This window comes from Ictalurus punctatus, chromosome 26, assembly GCF_001660625.3.
Source record: "Ictalurus punctatus breed USDA103 chromosome 26, Coco_2.0, whole genome shotgun sequence".
In the NCBI taxonomy this organism is placed as follows: domain Eukaryota; kingdom Metazoa; phylum Chordata; class Actinopteri; order Siluriformes; family Ictaluridae; genus Ictalurus; species Ictalurus punctatus.
This window is the reverse complement of record NC_030441.2, coordinates 13340737-13368464: the sequence shown is the minus strand read 5'-3', so window position 1 is coordinate 13368464 and position 27728 is coordinate 13340737. Positions and strand designations below refer to the sequence as shown.

The 27728-nt window shown below is 41.1% G+C and overlaps 2 protein-coding genes across 3 annotated transcripts; one reads left to right on the top strand and one right to left on the bottom strand.

Moving 5' to 3' along the window:
* Window positions 1-473: 473 nt before the first annotated feature.
* prr36a (proline rich 36a) lies at window positions 474-21097 on the top strand. Of its 2 annotated transcripts, none has more exons than XM_017458016.3 (6): window positions 474-743; window positions 10183-10906; window positions 10990-11071; window positions 12423-12586; window positions 12703-16068; window positions 17998-21097. In XM_017458016.3, exons 2-6 carry the CDS (start codon window positions 10282-10284, stop codon window positions 19035-19037), a joined length of 5277 nt encoding a protein of 1758 aa, XP_017313505.1. In that variant the 5' UTR covers window positions 474-743; window positions 10183-10281; the 3' UTR covers window positions 19038-21097. The 2 variants fall into 2 exon arrangements, with proteins under 2 accessions (XP_017313505.1, XP_017313504.1); XM_017458015.3 differs by having other exon boundaries at window positions 10987-11071.
* Window positions 20696-27483, bottom strand: c26h19orf67 (chromosome 26 C19orf67 homolog). Its single transcript, XM_017458018.3, has 7 exons — window positions 27146-27483; window positions 26866-27043; window positions 26246-26390; window positions 25655-25755; window positions 22373-22633; window positions 21832-21990; window positions 20696-21484 (listed from the first exon to the last, which is right to left on the bottom strand). Exons 1-7 carry the CDS (start codon window positions 27225-27227, stop codon window positions 21340-21342), a joined length of 1071 nt encoding a protein of 356 aa, XP_017313507.1. The 5' UTR covers window positions 27228-27483; the 3' UTR covers window positions 20696-21339.
* Between the last annotated feature and the right edge of the window lie 245 nt (window positions 27484-27728).

The following is a 27728-nucleotide window of genomic DNA, read 5'->3' as shown; positions in this document are numbered from 1 at the left end:
GACTGTCATGGCTTGTTGTTTGTTTAGAGGGAGGCATTGTTCCCTGAATGCTTATTTCATTCCCTGGCCCATCCTTTTCTTCCTTTCTAACTTTGAACAAAAGTTCACGTTAAACCTTGCATTCATTCTATCTGTCCCTCTTCAATATTGGCAGCTGCAAGCTTAGATAACAAAAGACCGCTCTGTACTCATTATTTAAACAGCTCTAGTTTGTATGAAATATCAGTAAAGGGGCACGTTTTACTTTAGAAATTAGCACAGAGCTGTCAGGGGGGAAAGAAACACGACGAATTTCATAACAAGTACTTAAACATTAACCATGTATTAGCACCCTGAGGTAAACATTAACCAGACTCAGGAATATGGGGCGCGTGCGTGGATGGGAAGGTGGGCGTGGCTGTCCGGCGCGACTAATTTGCATAACCAAACGCGAGCCAGGGAGGGGCTCTAGATTATAAATGGGGATACCGGGGTAAATCAGGGAAATCGGGGGTTTCTAGACTAATCCTGGATTGTACGTGTGTTTAGGCTCGAAACAATACGGGGTTGACAATGTTTGGCCTTTAAATCCTTTGTTTGCTCCAGTGTAACCTTTGTCTATATATATATATACACATATATATCTCTCTCTCTCCTCTGAGCTAACGGCAGTATTGAGCGCGCGCTGCACAGGGTAACACGTTTAGAAATTTCGCGCTCCGCGTGCGCTCCTTTGACGTGTGAGGAGGAGAAGGCGGCCTACGGTGAGTCCGAAAAACAAAATAAAAACCCAGCAAAACCTTTTAAACATCACGTTTGTTATGTATGCACACTGTGCGTTGTGTTTCTCAGCCGCACGGAGTGGGAACGAATTAATTCGAAGGTGGGGAGAAAATATATGTGCGTTTTAAATATGCCATGTTTTTTTTTTTATTCTTATTTGGCTCGCGCATCATAATTAGAGATGCCTAAACGGGACTGCTTACGTGTCCTGTAGTCTTATTATCCTTATTTTTGCGCGTGCACTGATTTAAGAGCGCCTGGCTTCACGTTGTGCATTCGTCTCCTATCGAATTCTCATTTTGTTTGTGTTAATAACCTCGTGAAGGCTGAACGCGGACGTTCTAGTCACGTCGCGCGATAGAAAATCGTGGGCAAATAACCTAATGGTAGTCTTGGAAGCGAAATATTTTGTGGCCAGACGTCTTTCATTTCCCTATTCCCATCCGCAACAGCCTCCATTACTGAAACGCTGACCTTAAATAACAGCTTTTTTTTAAATGTTCCTGTCGTCGTTCACTATTAATGGTATAAAATGTGCTGTTTAATGTTTTTTCTGTTTAAGTAATACTAAGGTCATCTTGGCCGCACGCGATATTCCGGTATTATTCCCTATAAGAGCTTGTAGGCGTGGAGAATTAACCCGTGAGTGTCTTGGTACTGTGTGAGCATGGGTGATTGGGTCAGCTGTCTCCATTTTTAAATGGCATTTGTCAGTAGATCAAGCTGACAAAGCTTAAAGAACACACTAGATCCGGATAAAATGTCATCTGATCCCGACACATTTACTAACTGGCACATCAAATCGATACAGTGTAATCGAGGCTGATTTAACTGATTTTTGTAAACATCCAATCAAAAGCTGGTGGTCACACAAGGAGGTGTTCACCAGACACACGTTTGCTTCCCTGATTTAAGAGTTCAAATCAGAGTTTCCTTCAGGTCTGCAGATAAAATAGGTTTCGACTACTAAATCCCAAACACACTGTTTACATCCCAAAAGATCCACACAGTGTGTCTGTAGAGGATTGAGTTCATGACCTTTTGTTTGCTCTGAATAGAGGTGTGAGGTTTGCACTCAGGGAATGGAGGAGAACTTTTTAACCCTGTTGCCAAAAGGCAGCTGCAGGGCTCCTGGTCTGGTTTATGCTTCCTGGACTCATTTGCATTCCATCTTAATAACAACTGGGCCATTTAGAAGTGACAACTGCCCTAGGCTGCCTGTGTGAAAGGGCCGGTGTATGTCCATTATTGTTTAGGTTTTGACTCTCCTACTTTGGTTCAAAGTTTTGCCCTGCATCTCTTTCCATGAAGTTAGCTGGGTAATTTAAAGGAATACGCAACTGGCTGTCAGCCTGATCCTTATACACCACATCTGTAGTGTATGTGATTGACACAGACAAGAATCTCAACATGAGAAAAGAACAGAAAGCCTATTTACATGAAGCTAGGTTGTAATTAACGTCTAATGGAAGTTGTCGATCAAACCTTCTGGAAATTAGTCCCATCTATGGGTGTGCGATATTAAGGATATCTGAAGACATTTCTACACGGTTTTTCATGATAAACAAGTTTCTTAACAATCATGCCAGTAGTACCCTTTTTTTTGTTATAAAAGATGTTGGTGTGATTGTCATATTGGCCCAGCCCATGTCCCATCTATGAAAGGATTCGTTTTACAGATTTGGAGCTCGATTTATAAATAAGTTTCCCTGACACGTTCATGAAGGCATTCCTCAAATATTTTGAATGTAAAAAGGTCCAAGGCAGCCTTCAGTCTTCCATTATGAGTTTCTTGTAAACAGGTTTTTTCACTATTTACTCATACAGTGAAATGTGTTTATAATTTAAGATGACGCTATCCAATAGGGTTAAACAACTGTCCTTTGTGTGCCTTCGTGAAACACCGGTCATGGTGTTAATGAAGTAGCTAGAATTTTCTAGAAGTTGTTAATGGCTAGATCAAACCATTCTAAGTAGTTGGTGAAGGCAGTACTGTCCTGGACTCAGCTTCAGATGCTTCACCCATGTCATATGGAGCATCTTGTGCCTTTTGTACACCTTTCTGGTCCAACCTTCCAAATGATGTAGGCTGCAATCAGATTGGTCCTTTTCACTGTGCGCGCTGGTTTCCAATAATCTTGAGATTTTTCTAATGCAGGGGTGTCCAGTCTTATCCGGAAAGGGCCGGTGTGGATGCAGGTTTCATTCCAACCAAACAGAAGCCACACCTGAAACTACTGAAAACCAAGCTCAACTGATTAAACAGGTGGAATCAGGTATGGCTCCTGCTTGGTTGGAATGAAAACCTGCACCCACACCGGCCCTTTCCGGATAAGTTTGGACACCCCTTGTTCTAATGAATGAAAACTCACATTTGTTGACACTGGTCCTGGAGAACCTCCAGGTCCTGCACATGTTTTCTCTTCTCTAACACACCCACTTCAACTCAGGAAGGGTTGTTGATTAGCGGAGTAGTTGAATCAGGTGTGTTGGAGCAGTTAAAATGCTAGGATGGGAGGATGGGCTGCAGGAACAGGTCTGTATTTTGTCATCTGCCATGTCAATCTGCCTCATTCTATGAAAATAGACTGTTCTTGTACATGTTTGTTTACAAAACACTCCTGAGATTTGTGAAGCCTGGCCTTCTGTGGTGGCAGCTTCCTGTCTGTCTTGTGATTTATGGTGTCCACTCCTGCTCAGCATGTACCAAGCCTTTAGTCTTGACACTTGGTGTAACAGCTCAGCTGTGGTTATTTTAGACACCTGTTTTAGTAAAGGCCTTTGGCTTAACTCAACATTGTTTCCAATCTTGTCACTAGGCGGGCTATAAGTAAACAGTGCTGTTTCTGGGTCGGACTTCCTTCAGAGTGTGATTCTCATGAGTAGGGCAAGTTCAGATTCCTGCATCTGTTTGTACATCTAGTCCTTTGGCTTTGATGATGGTCTTCAGCACCGATTTCATAAATTTTTTTTTTTTATTTTTTTCTCCATTCTGTTTCACATCCCATGTTACTCTGTGGTGTTTGTGTTCTGGTCAAGCAAATGTAATATTTTTGTGACTGTGGTTTTTGTTTTGGCTGAATGACCCATGGGAAAATGGAGTAGCTCTGTAATTATGACAGGGAAAATATTGGTTTACAGCAGCTTCAAGCTGTTATGGGATCATTCTTGTGTGGTTGAAACTTGGGAGTGATGGCTCAGTGGCATAGCATTGTTTGCAGCAGTTGTCGTCGTCCCCCCCTTTTATTTTTTACATTTTTTTTTATTGGCTCTGGAGCAACCTGCCCAACCCGGTTTGTTCCCATCATTATTGTGAAGAATGTGTCATGGGAAAAGGGGATACTGCATCAATGTTGAAATGTTTGCACTGATACTTTGTGTAGTTTGTATGGATATTCTGAGGGCTAGAGCTTGGGGCTAAGCACTTACTAAGAAGTTGAGTGCAATTCGGTCAATCCCAGTGACTTTGCAAATGGATCAAGAGTTTAATGTTGGTACTGGACTGTTTCCAATCCAGTAATGTATATGGTGCTGTGACCATTGCAGCGCTTTGAAATAAGTTCATTATTTGTCAACAGAGGCTTAGCGACTTACTCTCATCCTGCTCCAAATATAGTGCTTTGTTTGTATAAGCAACTGGTCTCATTTTAATCTATTTAAAGCAGGACTCCTATCCATTACTATAATCTCTTCTGTTTGTTGAATCCACATTACATCATGCCAAGTGACTCAACCCATCACGCCACCGTTCACCATCTGCAGCACTCTCCCTGTTCAACTCTCTCTGCCAGTGTAAATGATCTCCATGTAAAAATGTAGTTTGCGTGTGTTCTCCGTGTGTGGCAAAAGGGGTGCGTCTACCACCTGACATTGTCTTTCTGTTGTGCTAGCTTACCAAATGCTTGTCCTTTGCCTTCCCAACCCCCCTACTAGTTTGGCACGTTCTTGTTGAACCCTGACTATGTGCACACACCCAATACTGAGCGCTGCAGTGTCATTTTACCACATTCGGACGCTAGACACTCATGCATGGCCAATACTAATCTAGCTGGATGAGAGAGATACTGTCTGCTACCTCGGGGCTTTCCTGTTTCTGTGCCGTCATGAGCAGTTAACCCTCTCAGGGTGCTCTCTCAGACCTCATTTTCTCATCATGCATTTAACCAAAAACTGCACCAAATGCAAGGTTGGGAATAAACATGCACTGAACCTCATTTCTGTGGTTATGGTTTGGTAATGGGGGGTGGGTGTATTGAGGGTGTGGTCTTCCTGCTGATGGAAATACTTTTTTCTATGGTTTAAACCGGTTTTATAGGTTGAACTAAAGTATGAGGTCATAAGTATGAGAAAATGGCTGGTGGGGCTACAAGCACTGTGAGTGCGTTAAGCACTGGAAAAAGTTTGATGGAAAATTGCAGCAGCTGAGAGAAAAATGCTGACTCTGAACGGAAATATGGTGGTTTGTGCTCTATTTTAACCCATGTGTTTAGAAATACATCCTAATGAAGGATGTGATACTGAGACAGGTGACCTTTTGACTGTTCAATATTTTCAACATGTTACTTTCTACCCAATTTTAGTTCAGTGTTTCATTAGTATATGTGCAATCCTTCATGATTCTCACTTAAAATAACCCCTTCCTCTGACATTTTGAACCCTTGTATCCTATTACCATCACACTAGGAAGAAAACCAACACCAGTTACCAATTGCAAACAGCAAGAGTCGATGTTTAGTGTCGCTGAAAGGCTACACAAGAGTCTCAAATCACCGTGCAGTGGCCTCGTCCTACTTGGCATGCTGACGCATTTCAGGGCCCCAGTGAGAGGTCTTGCAAAGTGGCAAATTGCCAGTGCTCTTGCTGGTAGTCGGGACATTGCTGTACTGAGTAGTATGTTGGGGGAGAGAGAGGAGGTTGAGGAGAAATATTTCAGTAGGAGCTCTGTGTGCACTGATGGCATAGTGAGAGTTTAGCCTTTTAAGGTTTGATGGTGTGAGCTCTGCATCCTTTTTTTTATTTTTTATTTATTTATTTATTTTTTTAAAAATAAATTTCTCTTCTCTCAGATGACCCTTTCATCGCCTGTTGGTCCTGTAACTGTTCGGTGTGTGTGTTATGCTGCTCGAAATCATGCTTTTGGTTTTTAAAAAAAGCTTTTGAAACTGTCAAGTTTTGTGGGATCTCTGGCCTTCGACTGGCGCTTTTTTTTTTCTTTTTTTTTTTTGTATAAATACAAGTCTTCCTTTATTTCACTGAAAATGAAAGACATGGGGAAAGATGGTTTTGGTAATCATCCTGGCTCTTGTGTCAAGAATGCAGGATGTGGCCAGCTTGCAGCTGCACAGGAACACAGTACACACTCACACTAGCTCAGTTTGGTCAAGCTGTTCAATTGTAGTTTTGTGAGGATTTTTAACATTATAGCAACATGCCAAAAGCCTCTCATGACTTCTGACCACTCAAATATGCATGTGGTTGTCCAGCTACCATAACCCCACCCTCCATCACACCGTTTAATAGACCCGTATGTCCTGCAGTTCAAGCATGTCCTCTGTTCAGAGCCTTACTAGGTACTTTACTATTTCAATAAAAGCCTGCCATCACATGAATGGTGAGCTTTCTGAAAGCACTCCATTCTCCGTTCCACACTTCCTGCATGCTCATTAAGTGGACCATATTTAATGGCTATGCTGTAATAAACGGAACGAGGCAGAACACTAGCCAGCATGGAATGATGAAAGGGTGGGAGGGGTGGGGCATGTTTGTTTTTCTTGGTCTAGACAGTAGTTTGGGTTTATCTCTTCTGTGAAACAGACAGAACAGGGATAAACGAGGGATGTCTGCTCTGGCCGATCCCCAACACAATCAAGTCATGTTTTTAAGAGGTGCTTAGCATTAAAGATTAAATTGGTCTGACAGTCTGTCCTGCTTAAGTCCAAGACTACTTATTTCTCCAGTCACACACATCAGACCTTATCCTCCTGTCTTTAAGTACAGACTGGGAGAGAGGGGTGGGATTATGAATGAAGAACAGCCTGCTGTCTTCCAGCTAAGAGAGCCCTTCTCAGAGGAGTGACTATAGAGCTATTTATATGTATGGGGGAATGGTGCCATACTTGGGAAGGAATGGTTTAAAATACTATTACTTTACAGCCTATGGCTTCTGAAAGCTGATGCCCTGTTTTTCTATTTGAATGAGAGCAAGGAGTGGGCTGTTTGCATGTTGGATGGCAAATGTGGTAATGTTACCAACAAAACCTGTTGTTCAGGATGTATTGTTCATGTGATCTTTTCTCCAGTCTTTACCATGACCATCTTCAGAGCATTTCACAAGTGTTTAAATGTGTTCTCCTTCTTTAAAAAATTTAAATTGATGTACCAAAACACTGAACAAAATCAGAAAGGAATAAATGCTGTAACTACCAAGCCAGTTTGGATAACTGCAACAGTCAGAACGTTTACATGGACAACAATAATCCGATATTAACCCGCTTAAGATGATACTCTGATTAAGAAACTATCATGTAAACACCGATTATTGATTACCTTAATCTGGCTAGAGTCATATTCGAAGTAAACACAAGTGGAATTGACATGTGGAGTACTCCTGTTTGAGACGCGTTATCGACGTGCATCACAGACATGTACACATCTTTTTAATCACACTAACATCGTGTTTTCACCACATTTTGCGACAGGACGCGTACACGCACGGCATTGCTCAACCGTTTGACTGCAAACAAGGGAGCACGGCTGCGTCCGAAACAGTGTACTTTGAAACCACCTTTGTGATCTCCATAATGCTTTAACTGGCCAAGCTAATGGGAACGAATTTACCCAGTTAACACTGCCCACATTAAGTGACTAATTCAGTTAACTTTTCTGATCTGCATTTTGCCGTTAGTGTGGTTGCTTTAATCTGGTGGTCCCTTTAAGATTTGATTATGATGTTGATGAAGGTCACATGACAATGCCAAGGTAGTGGATGTATGTCTGGGATTGTTTTCATACTACACACATGCTGATTAGTACGTACTGTTTCAACGGCTGTGCAGTAGGTACTACATCAAATTCAGTACATACTGTCACAGTATGTGATTTCAGATACAGCATAGGCTTTTTTTTTGGTTGTGATTTCTCTAAATGAAACCTTTTTTTTTTTAAAACCAGGTCACTGTGTCCTCCATGCCTTGAAAACTAACTATACAGATGGCTGCACCAGTACTATATGCAACAATGATTTCACTCTTCATACTTCTACAGCACTCGTTCATGTGTTTAACTTTATCCTTTTGTCTGTTACTTCTCTCCAGTAATAGAGTACAAATTGAATTTCACTGCTTCCGTCTTTCTTGTATTACATCCCCCACCTTCCCCAGTACACACCCACTCATTTTATTCACTCGCTTGCTTGCTGGTCAAGCCAGTTTTTGAACCTACACAATAGCTCTGTTGCCCAGGCCATCTGCTTTCAGGGAACAGATCTTGTATAAGGGTGATTGGGGGAGGAGGAAGAGAGGATTGAGGTCCTAGGGAAAGAAAAGCCATGGCTTAAAGGGCAGCGCTGCTAAAGAAGAGTAGAGAGGGGTTACTGGGTTCATTGCTGTGATTTTTTTTTGCAGGGTTTCTATCCTCTGATTAACTTGGATTCTCTGATTTTGGTTGAGCTCAGAACAGCACATGGTTTTACAGGCTCGGTTTTAACGCTATGGCAAGATCTGTAGAAGGGAATCGGAACAAATTAAGGAATAAAGTAGTTGAGCGTAATGGCTGCACAATCTTATTTTGGGTTTTTGATTAGGTGTGGTAGAATGCTACGTTCAGTTCTCTAGAGCCTAATGGAGTCCTCTTAGTGACTAACATGAGGCAGCATTCCTAAAATGTATAGCTTGATTTAAAATGTAGAACTTCACTTATTACTAAATTCAAACTAGGGCTGCATGATTATGGTCAAAATGATAATCACTATTTTGATCAATATTGAGCTCACAACTCTTTAAAAGGGACAACATATATTTTTATTGCACTTTCACATTTAAATAAACAGACCACTACTTTCACCTCAGTGTTGTGCTATGTTCCTGCTAATGTACAAATCTTTGCCTCAAGTTAGACTGATCCTTAAAGTGAATCACCTTGTATAAGCAAAATATGCTATATTTTGTGTACAATTTTATTTATAATTAAAAAAATAAAAATGCCATCAACCAAATGAAGATATACAATCCAATAGAACAATATGCAACCAAATGAAAACAACTCGGGCGTATGCAGAAAAGGCAATAACGGTGTTTTACGAGAGGAGAGACACAGCCAGATCACCCAATAGAGTAGTGCAGGGATGACTTCATTTTTGTACCAGAACCCGGAACTTCGCATCACACTGGTTCCCTCGACAAAAAGTCAAGCTCTGCGATCAACAAAAGTTTACAATACTAACACGTTTTGTTCATGATAACTTTCACTAATGAACACAACTTTTTATTACGTTTGAAGCCTAAATACAAGCGTCAAATAAACAGCTAACCGTACGCTATGAACGACCTACAGCACGGTTGCTCGACATCGTCACCATGAACAAGCTTCCGACAGCTTTTATAAACTTGATTTAAAAACATTTTCCATAATACGGATTTACTCTGTGGATGAATCTTTATATAAATAAAATTTATATTTATTTTGGGGGGGGAATTGTGCAAAGCATGCCTGAGCCAATTTATCTGCGAACAATTTTCCTGTTTGGCGTGATGACGTTTAATGTCCCTGACGACGCCTGTAGTCCCATGTAGCAACATGTCAGTGTCGTGATTTCCCCTTGCGCAGGAGTACGCCGTGTGCCTTGAAACCCAAAGCGAAGCTGGCAGCGCGAGCACTAAAATGCTAACTCGTTTCCGAGTTTTGACTTTACAAAATGACCTCATCCCTGCGGCGCTGTAAGTTTAGGAACCGCTTGGTTTGATATGCAGCAGTGTTTTCTATTAGCGGAGGACGAACTTTAAACGCAGCGTCGCGGTCAGTCATGTTCATGTAATCGTGGGCAGTCAAAGTCGTAATCGAGATCAGTATTTGAATAATTGTGCAACCCTGATTCAAACTCCCTCACATACAAAATTGTGTGTTTTTTAGGTTATTTGTAGTATTCCATGGAATTCTAAATATGCGAAAATGGATAAAAAGTGAAAGCGGAACATTTTTAAGAGAACTTGTTTTAAAACCCATTTACCAGAATCTTATTGAGATTTAGTAAATACCTCATCTCTTCCATAGCTTATTTGTCCTGGATTTGTTGTATATTTATTAATTCATATATTCATACTTCATATTAATTCATTATTTTCCTTTTTTGTCTGTTATAGTAATGAATTTGTTTTTTCTTGAACTTCAGTGTTTAGAATGACGTTCTTTTTCTTATTTTTAAAGTAAAGTCAAATCCAACAGCTGATCCTGGGTTAAGTGTGTACAGCCCTGAATCCAGACTGACAACTGGGGCATACAAAGACTTGCCAGGCAACGGTTGAGATGAAACCTGATGGGGTTGCTACAACTCCGGCTGAGCCAGCAGATGAGGTGGTGGGGTCTGTTCCTGAAGCAGCTGGAAATGAAGAGCAGGTCCAACAAGACTTGAGTCAATCATCTCCACAGCCTGAGAAGCCGGACAATGAAGGTGAGCAAGAAGGAGCGAACTCAACACTGCCTCCCCCTGAAAAAGAGGTTAATGGGAAGTTTTCAAAACCTAAGGACAAGACTAAAGCCCCAGTAAAGACCAAGCCTGGAACTGCAGGTACTAAAGCAACAACCACAACAGGCACTGCATCTCGTCCTGCCATTGCTCAAAACCAAGTGGCCAATGGTGTTATGAAGAAGGCCTCAAATGGTGCAAGCAAGAAACTGGTGAGTATGTCCTCAGAGATGAAGAAAAGTGCCCTTGTTGGAGCATCACCTCAAGTCAAGAAAGTGCCTATTGCTACAACTGTAGCTCCAAGGACACAGGTGAAGGCAGCTGAACGAAAAGCTGCTGGATCTGTCGGGTCAATGGCCTCTACAAGTAGTGGGACAAGAAAAACGGCAGCAGCAGCCTTGTCAACGTTGAGCAAAAAGCCAGTAACAGGAGGCAGCAATACGGCAGTCAAACCTAAGACCCCAGGTACCGATCAACAGAATGACTCTGCACCAATTCTGTCTTATTTCTAACAGTTTTCTCAACCAATCTATCCATCTCTTCAGCAGCACCAAGGCCTACTACTGCACCTGCTGCCAAAGCCAATGTTTCAGCTGCCTCCAAAGCTGCCCCTATTCCCAAGACAACCAGGTAATCCCAATAGGGATGTGGTGTTAGTTGGAATACAAATTTTAATCCTTGATTTTAAGTAACTTTGGCTGCTACTGAATGAGCAAATGTATCCACGTAAACTGGTAGCCATAGCTTTGCACATAGAGAATTGTTGAGCATTTTGCATTGGCTCGCAATGTTGGCATGACTACATCCAGTGAAGTGGTCAGTCACAGTAAATATTTAATATCCCTGCATAATGATGCATGATTTGTGGTGGTGGGGGGTGGATGAGTGTTGATTGTACACTCAAAAAAATCCCTTGTTTCCTTTACACGACTCCTCATTTATTTCTGTAGTCATATATTGTCACAGTTTGTGTTTACGTAAGTGAATTATCACTGTAGAGACTGCTTACTTCATCCCTAATGCAATGCTTTCTTGAATCAAAAATCCAGCACAACCAACTTAAGTGTACATAGTTCATGGTTTGAAGACGGTTTCCAGCCCATGTCATAACATGCAAGTTTAAATGGTAAGATTAGTCGTAATGCTGACCGACAGGGTTGGAGATAAGAGGGGATGGGAACATTCTGCTTTTCAGTCCGTTTCTGCAGATCAGAAGACGTTTATTGCTTTCCATTAGAGTTTGCATTAATTGAGTTTTGTTGACATTATATATCTTTCAAATGTTGCAGTAATTGGTTTATGTATAGCAGTTTCATTCATTCTCTTTTAACTGCCATGACTTTTTTTCTTTTGTTTGGTCCCCCCCCCCCCCCCCCCCTTTCTTCAATGCCTGTAATACCCCCAGATTAATTTTATTTCCCACCCCCCCTTCCCCCCTGCATGTTCACCCATTATCCTGTCCATGTCTTTTCTTTGAAGAAACAGTCCGTCATCTCTGTGCCTTTAGATTGATGTAATCTAATGGGAAGGCCCAGGTCCTTTGTCCTCATTGCAGAACAATTGGCCACTGTGGCAGAATAATTTGTGGGGGAGAAAAGTCCAAGCATGTGTGGCTTAGGCATTTAAACATGTTGTGCACCATGAACGTAAGAGTGTATTTGGTGCCCATTTTAGTTGCAGCAAAAGTATGACCGCCCCCATGATTTTGGGGGGGGGATTAGAGCACTGCTTTAAGGTCTAACTGTAGTGATGAAACAGTATTTTTTTTCTCTCTTTTTTTTTTTTTTTTTTTTTTTTTTTTTATATATATTTTTTTTATTTTTTATTGCTATCGGGGGGGAAGACTTAAAGCTAATGACATCTAATACCATTTGTACAGAGAATTTTCATTATCCCAGACAATGAGCTTTTTAAACTTCCTTTTTTCAATGTTAATATAATTGATAAAAATTATCTGCTTTATTTATTTATTTTGCTCTAGGCCTACTGTAGCAGCTGCTTCTTGTCCTACCACTTCATCAGTGCCAATTAGACCAACAACCACTGCTAGTAAATCTACAGCCTTAAGAAAAAATGTCTCCGCTCCTTCAGCTGCTGACTCATCACAGCCTTCCAAGGTCTCCACTACAATAGCAGCTAAAAAAGGTAGCTGAAATCTGGTAAAACATTAATGGGCTTGTTCTTTTCACTATAGGATGCTTATTGAAGACTACACATTGCTTTTGGTGATAACCATTCAAATGGTATCTTCTGCATCCTAGATGTTAAAACCACCATCAGTGTGGCAGCCAGAAAACCGTTGGCCTCTACCACCACACGCTCTACAGCTACAAAGTCCTCCAAACCTGAACCCCCCAAACCTAGTACAGCTGCCAAACGATCATCTACAGACACTAAAACATCTCAACCAAAAACAGATGAAACTAGACAAGTACCAACAAGGAAGGTCCCTTCAAGTTCCCGGAACATTTCCTCACGCCCTGCTTCAGGCAGTAACCACAAGCAGGGAATAAGTAATAACCTAGTCTCTGTGAAGCGTCAAACAGCCAAACCAACACACACTGTTTTGCCATTAGTCATCAAAGGAAAGCCTTCAGAACATACATCAGAGCCTGTGGAACCCTCTGCAATTTTGGAAGCAACTGCCTCTGTAACTATTGCAGCCATAGCACCTGTAGAATCTGTGATAGAAGCACAAACTCCTTCAGTAGAGCTAGCACAGCCTGATCAACAAACCAGTGCACTTGTGGAAAGTCAGGGAGAAGGGGTGCAAGTACCTGCCTCTGAGACTACAAATGTAGACACTGTTTCCACTGAAGAGACAATAGATGTTGAGCCATTAGCTATGCAGTCAGTAGCTAATGTCCCTGTACTTATGTCTAATCTGCCAACTGTTTTACCAGAATCCGAAAAAGTTCATGACACTGTTTTGGTTGTAATACCAATGGCACAAGAAATGACTGAGCAAGAACTTGTAACTGCTTCACTATGTGAGGTCTCAATTACTGCCCAAGTGCCTCCTAAGGACTTGGATGTTGAGAAGCAGGAAGAGGAAGAGGAAAGGGAGGGCAGTCAGCAGGTGTCTGTGTCTGACATGAGTGGTACACAGCCTACTGAAGAGTCCAGGCCTGGTTCAGCTGGTCTGGCTGGTTCAGTATGGCAAGCAGGAGGCCTGCCCTCAGAATTTGACTCTGAGGATGTAAGCTGTAGCCAGCAAGGAGCCTCTGAGCTTAGTGCTCCTGGTGTTTTAGAGGGCACTGAAAGTATGGATGATCTAGGTGAGGCTAGCCTGAAGGGTGCTGATGAAGTTGCATCAGCTGGATCTCCAGACTTTGAGAAGTTTCCTGATATTCCGGTCAATGAAGATGATGATGACGATGATGAAGATCGTGTTGATTATATGGAAGTAGGATCAGAAATGACAGAAGACCCATTCAGGCAGTGCAATGACAATGAGGATGAAGATGATGATGTGGAGATGGCAAGTGAGGCTGTTACGGAGAGTGGCCTTGAAAGTTATGGAAATGCAGATGAAGATGACTTTGCAGAAGATTACAGATTGGACAACCTGAACCGTATGCAACCTTCATCCATTGTTCCTACTGCCCTTTCTGCAGCAAATCCTTTTGCTGATGCCTGGTCACTACAGCCAGAACCCCTTGTCTCCAGTCCTTCTTCCAACCCTTGGCAAGTGTACTCACAATTGCCTAACCAACCTACTGCTCAAGCCTGTCTGGATATTGGAAGTGCCAAAACAGATCCATCTTCTCAGTCTCCATCTGTTATGGATCCTGATCTAAGCTCACCTCAGCCTTCTTCAGAGCCTGCTGCAGAGATGGATATGGGCCTCAAACAAGGCTTGGCATCCCATTCCCAACACATTTCTCAGTCTAGCACTCTGATTGATCCAGAACTAGCCATCCATACTTGTAGTGATTCAAGCACACCTGAGGAGTTGAAAGATTACAGTATAAGCCCTGGACTAGAGAATCAAAAACTGCCTTTAACAGTGAGCCTGATTCCTGCTTCTTTGCCAGACATCATGCAGGATCTACGCATTTGTAGATCTGAGCATGCAGGATCTGAACATGAAGAGGATGAACCTGAGACTCTGCCTGCAGATGACATGTTGGTGCAGAAGTCATCACAGTGGACAGACCAGCCATCCTTACATTCTTCTGCCAATGGAGATGAGGCTAGTGACACCGAAGGGGACCTGCAGCTCAGTGACCCTACTGAACCTGGTTCTACTGGAAATGATTGCTTTGACGGCACACAAGTTGTCCATAACATGTCAGCCTTGGTGGAGGAATGTGAGGAGGCCTGTGTTGAGATGGACGGAGGTGGTGGGAGTGACACCCCTCAGTCTGCCACTTCAGCTGCCTTCTATGGTTTTGAGTGCACAATCTCTAATGCTAATGCTCCATTTACCACAGAGACCTGCATCAAAAGCCCGGGCATTTTTTTGCTCGAAAATGAAGAGCAGCTTCCAGAAGAGTCCAAAGACGCATCACGTTTTAAGGAGCTGAACCTTGCAACTGCCAGTACATACTCACAATTGCCAAATCAACCTGCTAATCAATCTTGTCTGGATATTGGAAGTGTTAAAACAGATTTATCCTCTCCTCAGTCTCCAGCTGTTGTGGATCCTGATCCAATCTCACCTCAGCCTTCTTCAGAGCCTGTTGCAGAGATGGATATGGGCCTCAAACAAGGCTTAGCATCCCGTTCCCAACACATTTCTCAGTCTAGCACTCTGCTTGACCCAGAACTAGCCATCCATACTTTTAGTGATTCAAGCACATGTGAGGAGCTAAAAGACTACAGTATAAGCCCTGGACTAGAGAGTCAAAAACCACCATTAACTGTCAGCCTGGTTCCTGTTTCTTTGCCAGACATCATGCAGGATGTAGGCATCTGTAGATCTGATCATGCAGGATCTGAACATGAAGAGGAAGAATTTGAGATTCTTCCTGCAGATGACATGTTGGTGCAGAAGTCATCACAGTTGACAGACCAGCTATCCTTACATTCTTCTGCCCCTGGAGATGAGGCTAGTGACACTGAAGGGGACCTGCAGCTCAGTGACCCTGGTTCTGCTGGAAACGAATGCTTTGACAGCACACAAGTTGTCCATAGCATGTCAGCCTTGGTGGAGGAATGTGAGGAGGCCTGTGTTGAGATGGAGGGAGGTGGTGGGAGTGACACTCCTCAGTCTGCCACTTCAGCTGCCTCCTATGGTTTTGAGTGCACCACCTCCAACTCTAATGCTCTGTCTACTACAGAGAGCTGCATCAAAAGCCCAGGCATTTTTTCGCTCGAAAACGAAGAGCAGCTTCCAGAAGAGTCCAAAGATGCATCACTTATTAAGGAGCTGAACCTTGCACCTGCCAATGCTTCTGCAGATGTTGACCAGCAAGGGGAGAGTCAGCTAAACTCTGAGCAGCAGTACATGCTTTGTGGGAAGGGCACTGAGGAGTTGCCAGAGCCTTGCTCACCAAGAGGCACGGTCTCCAATGAGACGGGTTTGGATAGCTCTTCCTGCTCAGAGCACCAAGACTTGGATTGTGATGCACAGCATCCCTACTACTCCACAATATCCGAAAAGACTGATAGCTTCTTAACAGGTAATGTATAGGCTACACTTTGCCAATGCACCTTTCAGTGTTCTTTGCTGTCTGTCAGGGTCTTCCCATGTTTGTCTTAATGCTTAAAAAAAAAAAAGGAAGATTGTAAGAAGGGGTGGGGGAGGCTGATCATTCAAAATGTCAGTGCCACTCCCCAGCACTATTAATAGTACCCCACCAATATATGGCTTAAAAGTCCTGTATGTGCAATAACTACTACCATATAACAATTAGAAAAATTGTTTCTCTTAACAAATGTGTGTTGCCTTGGACTGGCATGAATTGTGGAGTTCACAGAACAAGACCGATGAATTATTCAAGACTAAAGAACTGTGGGTTGGGCTTAGCATTTTTGTGTATTTATCATGGCATTTTTAATGCAAGCACTAAATTGTTTTTGTATTTTGTTTACTCTTCTCATTGAGTTAGTCTTCTTGACTTACTCCTGTCTCCCCTTCCACACACATGCCTTGTTTATCCTTTGCACTATTGGGTTTTCTTAACCCTTCCCCTTAATGTTGTGAAAATATTTTTCCTTTTGAGTACTTACTGTCCTAGCTTTAAATAAAGGTTAGACATTTAACAAAACTTTTCTTCCAGTATTTATTTTTATTAATTGATGAAATTCATTAAAGTGGACGTTTGCCTGGAATGAAAATGACCATTGTTTATTGTGCAGAAGCATGGTACACTAGATAATGAGCCACAATCCTGACAATGGATTGAATAGTTTCCCCACCCCATATTTATTTTATGGTTATTGCATACATCTTCCTAATGTACACGTACAATAAGCCTTTTAGTTTTACTTACCATCATGGTTAACTGTTTAAAAAAAATGCCAACATGGACGCAAATAATAACCTAGAAAACCATGTTCTTATCTATACGCAATTTGATTTCTGTTCATTTCTGAATGTGGCCTGTCGTGTTCTATGATGGCAGTCTTGCCGCCTTTTTACATACATTGACCACAAAAACACATCTCTCAAAGTAATGTTGAAAACAAAATTTACTGAAAACTGGAGTTAGGACTTTGCACTCCTATTCCAGTCTGCTTCCACGTCTATTTTGGTGTACCCCTCCCTGCCTTTTTTTTTTTTTTTTTCCACCCTGACACCTACTTGAATCCCACCGCCCAGAGGGAAGGAGAAAGCACGAGATCTACAAGGATTCTGGATCTCATTCTTTACAAAGGTGCTTAGTTGTCCTTTCCCTTTTTGTTTTTTTGACCCTTTTTTAAATTGCCTTCATCTCCATATGGCTTGGTTCTTCTGCTGTTTATCTGACCCACCACTTGAGGCTGACCAAATGCTATGCTTTGACCACCACCCAGAATTCAGTTCTGTCAGGTGAGCTTCTTTAATGAAGGATTCACACTGACTTGCAGAAGCAATCACTTTAAGTCTGTCCACTTTTAGATGGTAAATTACATGTGCCTCTAAACTGAATTATCTTGCACAGTGATCTGCTCACTGATCCTGCTGTTCACAAGGGTTGTTGCTTGAGGCATGCTTGCGTGTGGTATGTGTGTGTGCTCCTTCGTACTATTTGCACATTGCTAACTTCTTGGTAATATGCATGGTGCTTGCATGTGTTCATCCAGTTGTCTTGTTTGAGAGTGGGTTGTTTTTATTTTTTTCAAACACACACTTTTTTTACTCTTCACAATAGTCAGTGGTTACTGCATATACAGGGCGTGGCCGCTTTCACTGCACAAAAACCACTGCACAAAATCTCATTCTGAATGGTTTTTATACTGAATATACTTTGTCTATGAACTTTGTGTGCCCTGCTACTACCACCACCAACTCTTATTTTTTTCCATCTTTCATTTACTGCTTAATGTTTTACTCCTACTTGATACTGTACCATCTTATTCCATTTATCTTTTCTAACACCTGCTTGGACTATTTGCCATGTTCACAGGAAGTGACATCTGTGTTCAACAGCAAGAAAAGGTGCCCACAGTCCACACAACAAGGCCACCCAAGCACCATTCTGGGCTACGTGTGGATCATGTGACCCGTCTACCTACTGATCTTCCTCCCCGGATGCCAAATCTGGGGTGCAACACTCAACTCCGTCGGCTAGAACAACATCAGCAGCAGCTTGAGGAGATTGAGCAGCGGCGGGAGCAACAGAGCCGTAGGGCTGGGAGACAAATGGAGGAAAGGGAGGAGAGAAACCAAGTGGCAGGAGAGCTTGAACAAAAGAACCGGGAGAAGAATGAGACTGATTTGGAGGTTCAGAGGAGGGATCTGCTCCACCTGCAAATTCAACAGCAGCAGCAGGACCTGAAGCAGAGACAGCAGGTCATGCAGTGGCAACAAGAGCTGGAACAACAGAAACAAAGTAAGCACCAAAACAGCCACCAGAAGAATGCAACTGCAGTTCTGTCACCTTCTGGGCTTTGCACCATCTATGAGGCTTTAGAGATCAGTGATTCAGAGGAAGACTTCGAAGACAAAGTGGAAGAGAGGGAAATATTGCTAAAAGTAAAGGTAGAACATGAATGCTCCCCCAAAGAGAGAAGTAGCATCCCAGAGGCAGGCTCCAGTTCAGATAACCCAGATTCTCCACAAAGCACACTGTCATTTCCTAATCTCCTTCAGGACCATGAAGGGCAAACTCACTCTGTGGCCTTAGACAGCCCTCCTCTTTCTGGATCCAGCTCTTGCCAGCAGCCTTCTCCTCTGGAGCTTGACTGGAGCAAGAAAGCGGACATTGTCCAGCAGCTGATTAACCAGACATTATTACTAAAAGGGGACAACTGCTCCCCGCTATTGCTCCTCCCTGGTGGAGCTGCTGGGACACTGAGCCCACTGGAGACTAGCCTTTGGCCCAGCCTGCCCACACTTACTCCACCGTCTGCCACAGTGACTTCTGTTAGCAGCTTCTCGGCTGAGATTTCTGGTAGTTCTCCACAAGGTGAGTGGACAGTAGTGGAGCTAGAGACTCATCATTAAGCCTACTGTTGAGGGGAGGCAGACTAAAAAGGATAACTGCAGCTGTAGGGTGTCGAGGGTAGAAATGTGGAGAATCTACAGGATTCTGTTTTTACTTTGCAAGCAACAATTTCTGAAAATTTTGCAGAACCATACATTTTCACACACCCAAGGTTATTAATGTTAAAAACTGGTAGCGTCTGTCAAAGTTGCTGTAACTCCCTCCTCCACTGTCTCCACCTAATACTACTGGATAGCAGGTATTGGCTGCACTGATTAAGTTTATTATGGCAATTTCTTCTTGTACACTTCCTCACCCCTGCCAGACAGCCATGCCATATCACACCAGCTCTGAGTCAGCAAGCTACTTCCATGATCGGTTTATTGCAAGCGTCTGCTTGTCTTTCCTGCACCATCATTTATCTGGGTAAAGCAGAGTAGCAGGCAATTCTTGCAGACAATGTTCTTGATTACTTGCATGCAAGTCAAATGGCATTATTAAGCATGGAAGCTAATCGACGCAACCTAGAATTTACTAAATGTTGGCAATAAGCACTAAAGCATTAATGTGATTAGCCAAGATTCATTTTCTCTAATGCTGTTAATTAAAATTTAACTGATGCAGTATTTTAAGTAAAGGAATGGTCTTGAGGTTGAGGTCTCAACATGCCAGTTAACTGGTCATATGTAGAAATGAAAGGCATCAGCAATACATAGGACATAACAGGGCAATTTTTTATTTTTATTTATTTTTTTTAAAATATAAAAGTATATTGATGCTAATGGGGAAAGTCATTTACAGGAAACTGAGCTATTTCATGAAATCTTAGGACTGAAACAAGGCGAGTACTCGGACTAGATAAATTGGTGGTATATGTACTGTAATTCTGTACAATGGAAATTTCTTATAAAATTAACAAAGGCTCAGTAAAACTAGCTCACATGAGGTGGTTGGGGGTTAATGGTGCTACTAATATTTATGAAGGAAATTTGGATTATGGTTGAGGAGCACAATTTGATACAAAAACCTGTTTGTACTTTTCAAACTATCCCCCTTGAACTGTTCAGATGCAGTGATGCACCGAACTCTTAATTGTAGGCAACCCTATCAAAAAGTCATTTAATTTTTTTTTATTTTAATTTTTTGCTTCATTAATGTATGAGACCAGGACTATCATTTTAGATTGTGAATGGATTTTGCCATCTTGGAGAGTAATCTACAAGTTGTGAAGTGTGCATGTCAAATTCTATTGGTGGTGTTGTACTGTTTGATCTTGTATTGCCCCTTTCCTGTGAAATGTTATTTGTGTGTTTCTAGGATTTGTGGTCACTGTTTGTCTGTGCATAGACGTGGCACAACCTCTTATGTAATTGGGATACATTTTGTCTGACTAGTCTAGGCAACTAAAATTGTTCAAAGGGAAAGCTTCTTAAATTTGGGTAGACTTAAAGGTGCAGATGGATTGTTGTAGCCCTTGAGACTGCATGCTCGATTAAATGTATGTAGATGTCCATCCAATACCATATACTTGTTTTCAGGAAGTCTAGATATTTGTAGAAACTTCTTTTTTTTACATTTTGTCTGTCTTGAGCTTTTTCTTTATTTATATTAAAGATTCCATTAATAGCTTAGTCACTGAACACCGAATCAGGGAATTGAGTCTCCAGGTATATTCAGACCAGTACTACTGTTGCTGGTCATCACTTTGTGAAATAGAAAAATTCATGTGTTGATGCCAGCTTTTATCAGGATTAGTGTATTCCAGACACACTGGACTTGATGTTTAATAATTCACTGTAAATAACAATCAGGGATCAAGAAAGAGCAAAGGGATCAGAATTGTTTATTAAATCCAAAAACTTGTATGAACTGTGATCACATTATGCACAACAAATGGAAATGTAACTTAGTTTCATTGTGTATATTTTTGTAATTTATTTTTAAATGAAGGAATGTATTTTTGTATTCAGTTTGTAGATGTTATCAAACCATGGCAGCTCCATTTATTTTGTAATGTATCCAAGTTACTATTTCTGTTTCAATGCCGAAAGAAATAAAACTGGATTGGTAGATGTTAAAACTTGGCATCTGTTATCTTTTCAGCAATTTTATAAATGTTAGCAAAAGTTTTTAACATTATATAAAACACTGCCTCAAAAAACTAGGACAAGAACATACAATAGAAAATGTAGGGCAAATATGAACAGTTGAGATCAACAACCGGATCTACAGCGAAAGGAAAACTGATTCTTACTGAACTTGTAAGAATGACGATGTTCTCACTCTTGGTTGGTGGACATCCTTTTCTTGCTGTGTCAGTCCTTAAGTGATGGGGTGTGTCGTGCTCTCACCAGCCTGAGACAGCAGCACCCCCAGCAGACGGTCTGTGGCAACGCAGGACAATGGCTCCTCCTCACCCAGATACACCAGCGGCTTGTACTGACCCTGCGGAATCGCGCACAACACCCTACGACACATTTATTTGATATGTAGCATCACAGTGAGGCCAGATTTCCCCTACACTATATGTTCAAATTTATACAAGCTGCACGGGGTCATTTCAGTGTCAGATGAAAATCTATTTTTATTTTATTATATGCTATTTTATTAGATTATTTTGGACAGCATACAACACTGAGTTTAAAAATCCATCACGCTAATTATCAACAGCATTACAATGCTGCTTTGTGAATGCAGCCCAAGAATTGTTCGATATGCACAAATAGCCCACTGTATGAGAAGAGTTTCAGAATTAGTCATGAATTCCCCAGTTGTCCTTATATAGAGATGTTTTTTGTGTGGAGAGCCTGTTACCAGTCATTGATGTCTTCAGTGTCTGGGTCTGGATATATCTGTACCCATTTCCCTACAGACCACATCCTCAATACTGCTTCTTGCCCTGGCCTTCTGTCTGTCTGTTCTCTCAGTGCCTCTCCCTCCACTAAGTGGATGTCCTCATAGCAGAGGAAGTAACTACAACAGGACAGAACGCACTGGTGAAGAACAATTTCTGATTATATTCTACGCCATGTTCTTGCAAAGCGAGCTTGTTTTTCTGTACAACAGATGTTCTGGAATGCAATTGTGATCTTTTGAACACTTTTTACTTTGAATATTCAAGAATATAGTGCTGGATAATTAGTTTCAATGCCTTTTTCTACTTTTTCATATTCATTGTGTGAAAAAGCTGTTCACTGTAAACAGCTAATGGATTTTGGAGTCTGCTTTGGCAAGGATACTGTGGCATGTTTTGAAACACTTATTTACAGTATACCTCTGCCAAACACTATTTAATGTGTCATTAAATAGAAAACACAGTGGTAAGACAACTTCATCCTCTTGCAGTCACACTCACTACTCTGTACTGTTGCTTTCAGTCCCTCCTACTCCCTTTGCCTCCTGTTCTCCTTCCATCTCTTGTTTGACTTCTGTCCTGTTGTCATTCTTTTCCTCTTCTCTTACTGCCTCGGTCCCAATCTTTCGCTCCACGTTCCAACGCATGCGTTTGTACAGTCCCTTACTGGTTGAGGCCAGGAAGGGGGTGGGTTGACAATAACGGAAGATTGACAGCTTGATGTTATCCACCTGACACTGGCCAATGTACAAATGAGACACACTGAGAGGGAGAGAGAGAAAAGAGAGCCTATAAGTTAAGGATAAATTACACACACACACACCCCCCCTCCCCCAAAGATACTTTGATTTCTAATATTGCCATGTGGTTTTCAGGCTTCTGTTTACATTTTTCTGGCTTGGAAATTAGTTCCACCTTATATCTGAGACAGCTGCTCAGTCCTGTCCCTTTTCCTTACAAGTTAATGTTGCATTCAAATTACCTCAGAAGTGGGAAGTTGGAGCTTGCAATTACATAATTTTTACCTCCATGATGTATATTTTCCCTGCTCCATGCCATAAACGGTAAAGTCAGTGCTACAGACAGATTTACTTGTTAAATCTATATGTTGATGGGTCCATCCTCAACTGATCAGCTCGATCCGAATGAAAAAAATTATTAAAAAAAAAAAAGATTCTCAATTGGATTAAAAAATATGTTGTGTGTGCAGTTCAGTGATGTGTACGTTTATTTACTTATTTACATCTTACACCTTGTGCAAATATTTTGTTAGGAATATATGTAATGCACATGTAAACAAACGTTTGAATTGGATTACAATGTTTAGGGTACATTATAAAGAGTACTTTCGGAATCTGCAATCGGATTAAATTCATTCTGATTGACAAAATGGCTGCGTGTAAACATACCGAGGGTGCTTCTCAGTTCTTATTTGTGCATCCTCGTTTCCTTTCCTTGCATCTTAGCTCCACCTCCTTAGGATGCATGGATGAGATATGAGGAGAGAGGAACCGAACCAAGTTGAATGGAATATCCTCGCTCTATCAAGCGTCACTTAAAAAAGGGACGTCAATTAACGACTGTGTTCGGCTGGATGACCTCACTGCGCTTCGGGGATCTGTTGTTATGTTGTTGGAGCTCTGTTAACAAAAGCATTCTTAATAATGCTAAATGCACTGATAGTATGTGAAATGTCTGGGTTATTCCACAATTAATTAGCGAACAATACATAATTTATCTCCTCTTTTGTGCAGCTTTTGCGAATCCAAACATGCAAGGATCAATTAATTACAATACTCATTGTAAGCATATTATTATTTAATTAAATTTCACACAAAATTCCATCAAATCATCAAAGGACTTTTTGTATGAGACTGTGGCAGATGAAAATGAGGAGGGGAATTTATATGTGCGTCAGGTTTTTCGACAAGAAACTTCTGCGTAGGATACACCTGTGTATCTTCGCTCCTATTATAGGTCCTCTGGAAGTTTCCTCACTCCTCGTTCCTCGCAGTGCACTTAGAGAACTGATATGTCCTTCAAGATGGTTCACTTCCACTTCGATTGATTTCCGGGTCACGGGCTGGAGGAGCGAGGAAGTGTCAATTTGAGTATTGAGAAGCACCCTTGGTGTTTACTACTGATTCTGTGAGCAGCCATATTGATTTGACATCAGTGGAACTTAGAGTTGAGGAGACCATCCCTAGTAGGAATTCCGAGTTAAGGGGAATATGTCCACTAGGGGTCGGTGTCGCATGAACCAAAAGGCATACTTTTTTTCCCCTGTGAAACCATTACAAACTGCACCTTTAAACAATCACATAGATAACATAAATATTCATAATATTTGGGGAAAACAGCAGAGAAAAAAATCTTAGTAAAGTGAATATTCATCCTATTTTTTTCTATTTGTATTTCCTATTTAGTCTGAATATTATAAACATTCTTCTTCAGTCTGTGGTGATACTCTGACCCCATTTCTACAACACAAAAGTGTAGGAAACAAACAGGAAACAGTGACCATACAGTCAAACTACTAATTTTTCAGCGTGTATCATTAGCATCAACTTCAGAGAACAAGGACAGAGCTTAAGATCTTACAGGTAGCATTAAATAATGCTGTGCTGTGAAAAAGTATTTGCCCCATCCTGATTTCTTCTGTTTTTGTGTAGATCTCATGCTAAATAGTTTTAGATCTTCAAACAAAATACAACATAAAACAAAAGCAGCCTGAGTAAACATTTTTATTTCTTTTTTATTGAAGCAAAAAAAAGTTATCCAACACCTAACACCCATGTAAAAAACGAACTGCCCCTTTAAACTTAAAATCTGATTGTGCCACCTTTAGGAGCAATAACCGCAACCAAACGCTTCCGATAACTGGAGATCAGTCTTTTACTTCCTTCTAGGACTAGGATTTACTCCTATGCTTTGAATCATTGTTTTGCTCCATAATCCAGTTGAGCTTGAGTTTCAATTTACAGACTGAAAACCGGAATTTCTGATAGTGGAGTCATAAACAGTGACCTTTATTGATGCAAGAGAGGCCTGTAGGTCCTTTGATGTTGTCCTTGGGTCTTTTGTGACTTGCTGGATGAGTCGTTGCTGTGCTTTTGGAGGAATTTTGGAAGGTTGGCTACTTCTGGGAAGTTTCACTACTGTGCAGAGTTTTTCCATTTAGAGAGAATGGCTCTCACTGTGGTTCTTTGGACTCCCAGAGCCTTTGAAATAGCTTTGTAACCCTTCCCAAACAGATGTATTTCAATCACCTTCTTCCTCATCATTTCTGGAACTTCTTGAAATTTTGGCATAGTGTGTTACTGGGTAAGACCTTTTAACAATTTCATGCTGTTGAAAAAGTTCTACGTAAATGCTGATTTAATGGAACAGGGTTTGCAGTAATCAGGCCTGGTTGTGTCTAATCCAGCTGAACGCCATTATGAATACAGTTTCATAGATTTGGGGAATTAGTAACTATGGGGGCAAATACATTTTCACACAGGTCCAGTTGGTATTGGATAACTGTTTTGCTTCAATAAATAACATTATCATTTAAAAACTATATTTTGTGTTTAATCAGGTTGCCTTTGTTTTATGTTAGATTTTGTTTTAATTTCTGAAACAATTTAGTATGAGATATACACAAAAACAGAAGAAGTCAGGGGCAAATACTTTTTTCACAGCATTGTAAGCTGATTTTTTTTTTTTTTTTAACAAGCTTCAAAATTGTCAATATAATCACATCTTATACTAACAACTAAAAATAAGGTAACGGTATCTTACCACATCGGGTCGGTTTCGGTCAGAGTAAGGTAACCGTATGAAGCATATGTTATTATCAACTCCTCCAGCCGACTGCACAGTTGCTCACAGAACTCCAACAGCTGCACTTAATGACAAGCGAGAGACAGTGAATGTGTGTGAGAGTCTCATCTGGAAATACCCAACACTGCTATACTTTACAGCAACCGAATTCAGTGTGAAACGAGAAATCAAGGACCTCTGCAATCACTATGGACTCCTTAATATGTGTAGTCAGCTCCAAAATTATTGGCACTCTTAGTAGGGCTATAAATAACGTCTTAATGTCCTTGCTCTGCATTCTCCAGCCTCATCATGCAATTTACAAGAAGATTATGTTGGCAAAGTACTTAAATAGAGAGAGCTAATAACTGAGATAAGTGGTTTGGATACAGGTTTTTTTCTTCTTCTTAGAATAAGACGTCTCTCTTAATTTCACCAAGCTAATTCACTACAGACATTTTTTTCCATAACCATGTCCATAATTCAGGAGCTGACCGTAGTTATCAGTTCTTCACTTTAGATCAAAAACAGTTATTGTAAGTACATTCTTTCTGTCTGAGGTGATCTTACCCGGGTGCGTATGTACTGGGGCAGTGGAGTTCGGCCAGGTGAAGTGTTGCGGGCGGTAGACTCCAAGTAGTTGAAATATGGCTGACACATCCTCAGGAATTTTGGCACCAGAAGAGCGAAGCTCTCATTCTGGGCACGGTCTTCGCTACAAAGACCATCCAAAAGAGTTGCTTTTTAGTGTGCTTTGTAAACTAGTTTACAAATTAGTTTGTTTTACAATAGAACATTGTACACTCTTTTAAAAAAAGGTTAAATTTAGAACTCCTAAGAGATCCCTGGTTTGTCCCGCTGGGATAAATATTAAAAAAAAAATTGGCTATCCTAAGAAACCTAGAGTAGCACTTTAAAATATATATATCCTCTTTTCACTGCATCTATAAGGCAGGTGTAAACAGCTCCAGGGTGTCTGGTTTGAGCCTGATCTTGGGTTATGGTTTGTATGGAGTTTCGCATGTTCTCCCTCAAGTGCATGTGGGTTTCCTCTGTATTCTCCAGTTTCCTCCTGCCTCCCAAGATGTGGGTAGGTCAAAATGGCTATACAATATTGCTTTTAGGTGTGAATAAGTGTGTGTGAATATATGTGTGTGGTGCCCTGTGATGAACGTTTTCTCTGACTGCACCTGTAGACGATGAGGTTCTGTAACTCGTCGGCCTCGCGGAGAAGAAATTGGAGTTGTTCTTGTATGGGGTATAATTTATTATCCATTAATTTAAGATCAAAGGAAAACGTGTCAGAAACAAGCTGCGCCTCCGTGCAGTTCGTTTCTCCGCCGACAGATGGCGCCACCGCACTGTCGTCTATAGTGAAACACGAAAAGCTGGTTAAATGACTTTAATTAAATATAACTCGAGTATGTAGCAGTCAATAAATTAAAGAGCTTTCATTTCTCTCGGTCTTACCGGGTTCTTTTTTTATTTCCTTAGTATTATAGTCCTCAGTATATGACAACGTCTCTACCTTCTCGTCACGCGCGAACTCCATTTCTAACTGACAACGCTAATATGTTAGCCGGTTAGCTAACACATACACGACATCGAAAGATGAGAAATAGAAAATATAAGTACTTGGATAGGTTCAAGTAAAAAAAAAAAAGTTCAGGAGTGAATGTTAATCTGTCCGTTAATGTACTTGCACAATGTAAGTGTTTAAAGCGGAAATAGTAAACTGATAAAGTACAGTGTTAGCTGCGTCACAGAATAAAGCTCCTCACTGACAGTCAGTGATCACGTGAGCTATGTGGCTTTAAAGTTTATGCTACCTTCAAGTGACAACAGAATTATGGTAAACACAAGTTTCCGACCCAGAAATTTAAGATGAACACTCTTTCGAAACAATTTCCACACCCAAGTTTATGCTTGGTTACTACTGATCGTTACTCTTGGTAGAGAACTGTTTACATGGCCAGGGGCAGATTTAGTGATTTGGCAAAATATAGGAATGGGGCCCTAATTTCAGTGTTTTAACATCTTTATTTAAATATTC

What these genes read in the sequence shown, in the direction of transcription:
- c26h19orf67 (XM_017458018.3), bottom strand. Translation starts at nt 27,227, where the DNA reads ATGGAGTTCGCGCGTGACGAGAAGGTAGAGACGTTGTCATATACTGAG. An exon ending in ACCGAAACCGACCCGATGTG is followed by an intron (nt 22,634 to 25,654) that starts GTAAGATACCGT and finishes TCTCCCTCTCAG; the next exon opens with TGTGTCTCATTTGTACATTG. An exon ending in GAAAGCAACAGTACAGAGTA is followed by an intron (nt 21,991 to 22,372) that starts GTGAGTGTGACT and finishes GTCCTGTTGTAG; the next exon opens with TTACTTCCTCTGCTATGAGG.
- prr36a (XM_017458015.3), top strand. Translation starts at nt 10,282, where the DNA reads ATGAAACCTGATGGGGTTGCTACAACTCCGGCTGAGCCAGCAGATGAG. An exon ending in AGTCAAACCTAAGACCCCAG is followed by an intron (nt 10,907 to 10,986) that starts GTACCGATCAAC and finishes CCATCTCTTCAG; the next exon opens with CAGCACCAAGGCCTACTACT. An exon ending in TACAATAGCAGCTAAAAAAG is followed by an intron (nt 12,587 to 12,702) that starts GTAGCTGAAATC and finishes TCTGCATCCTAG; the next exon opens with ATGTTAAAACCACCATCAGT.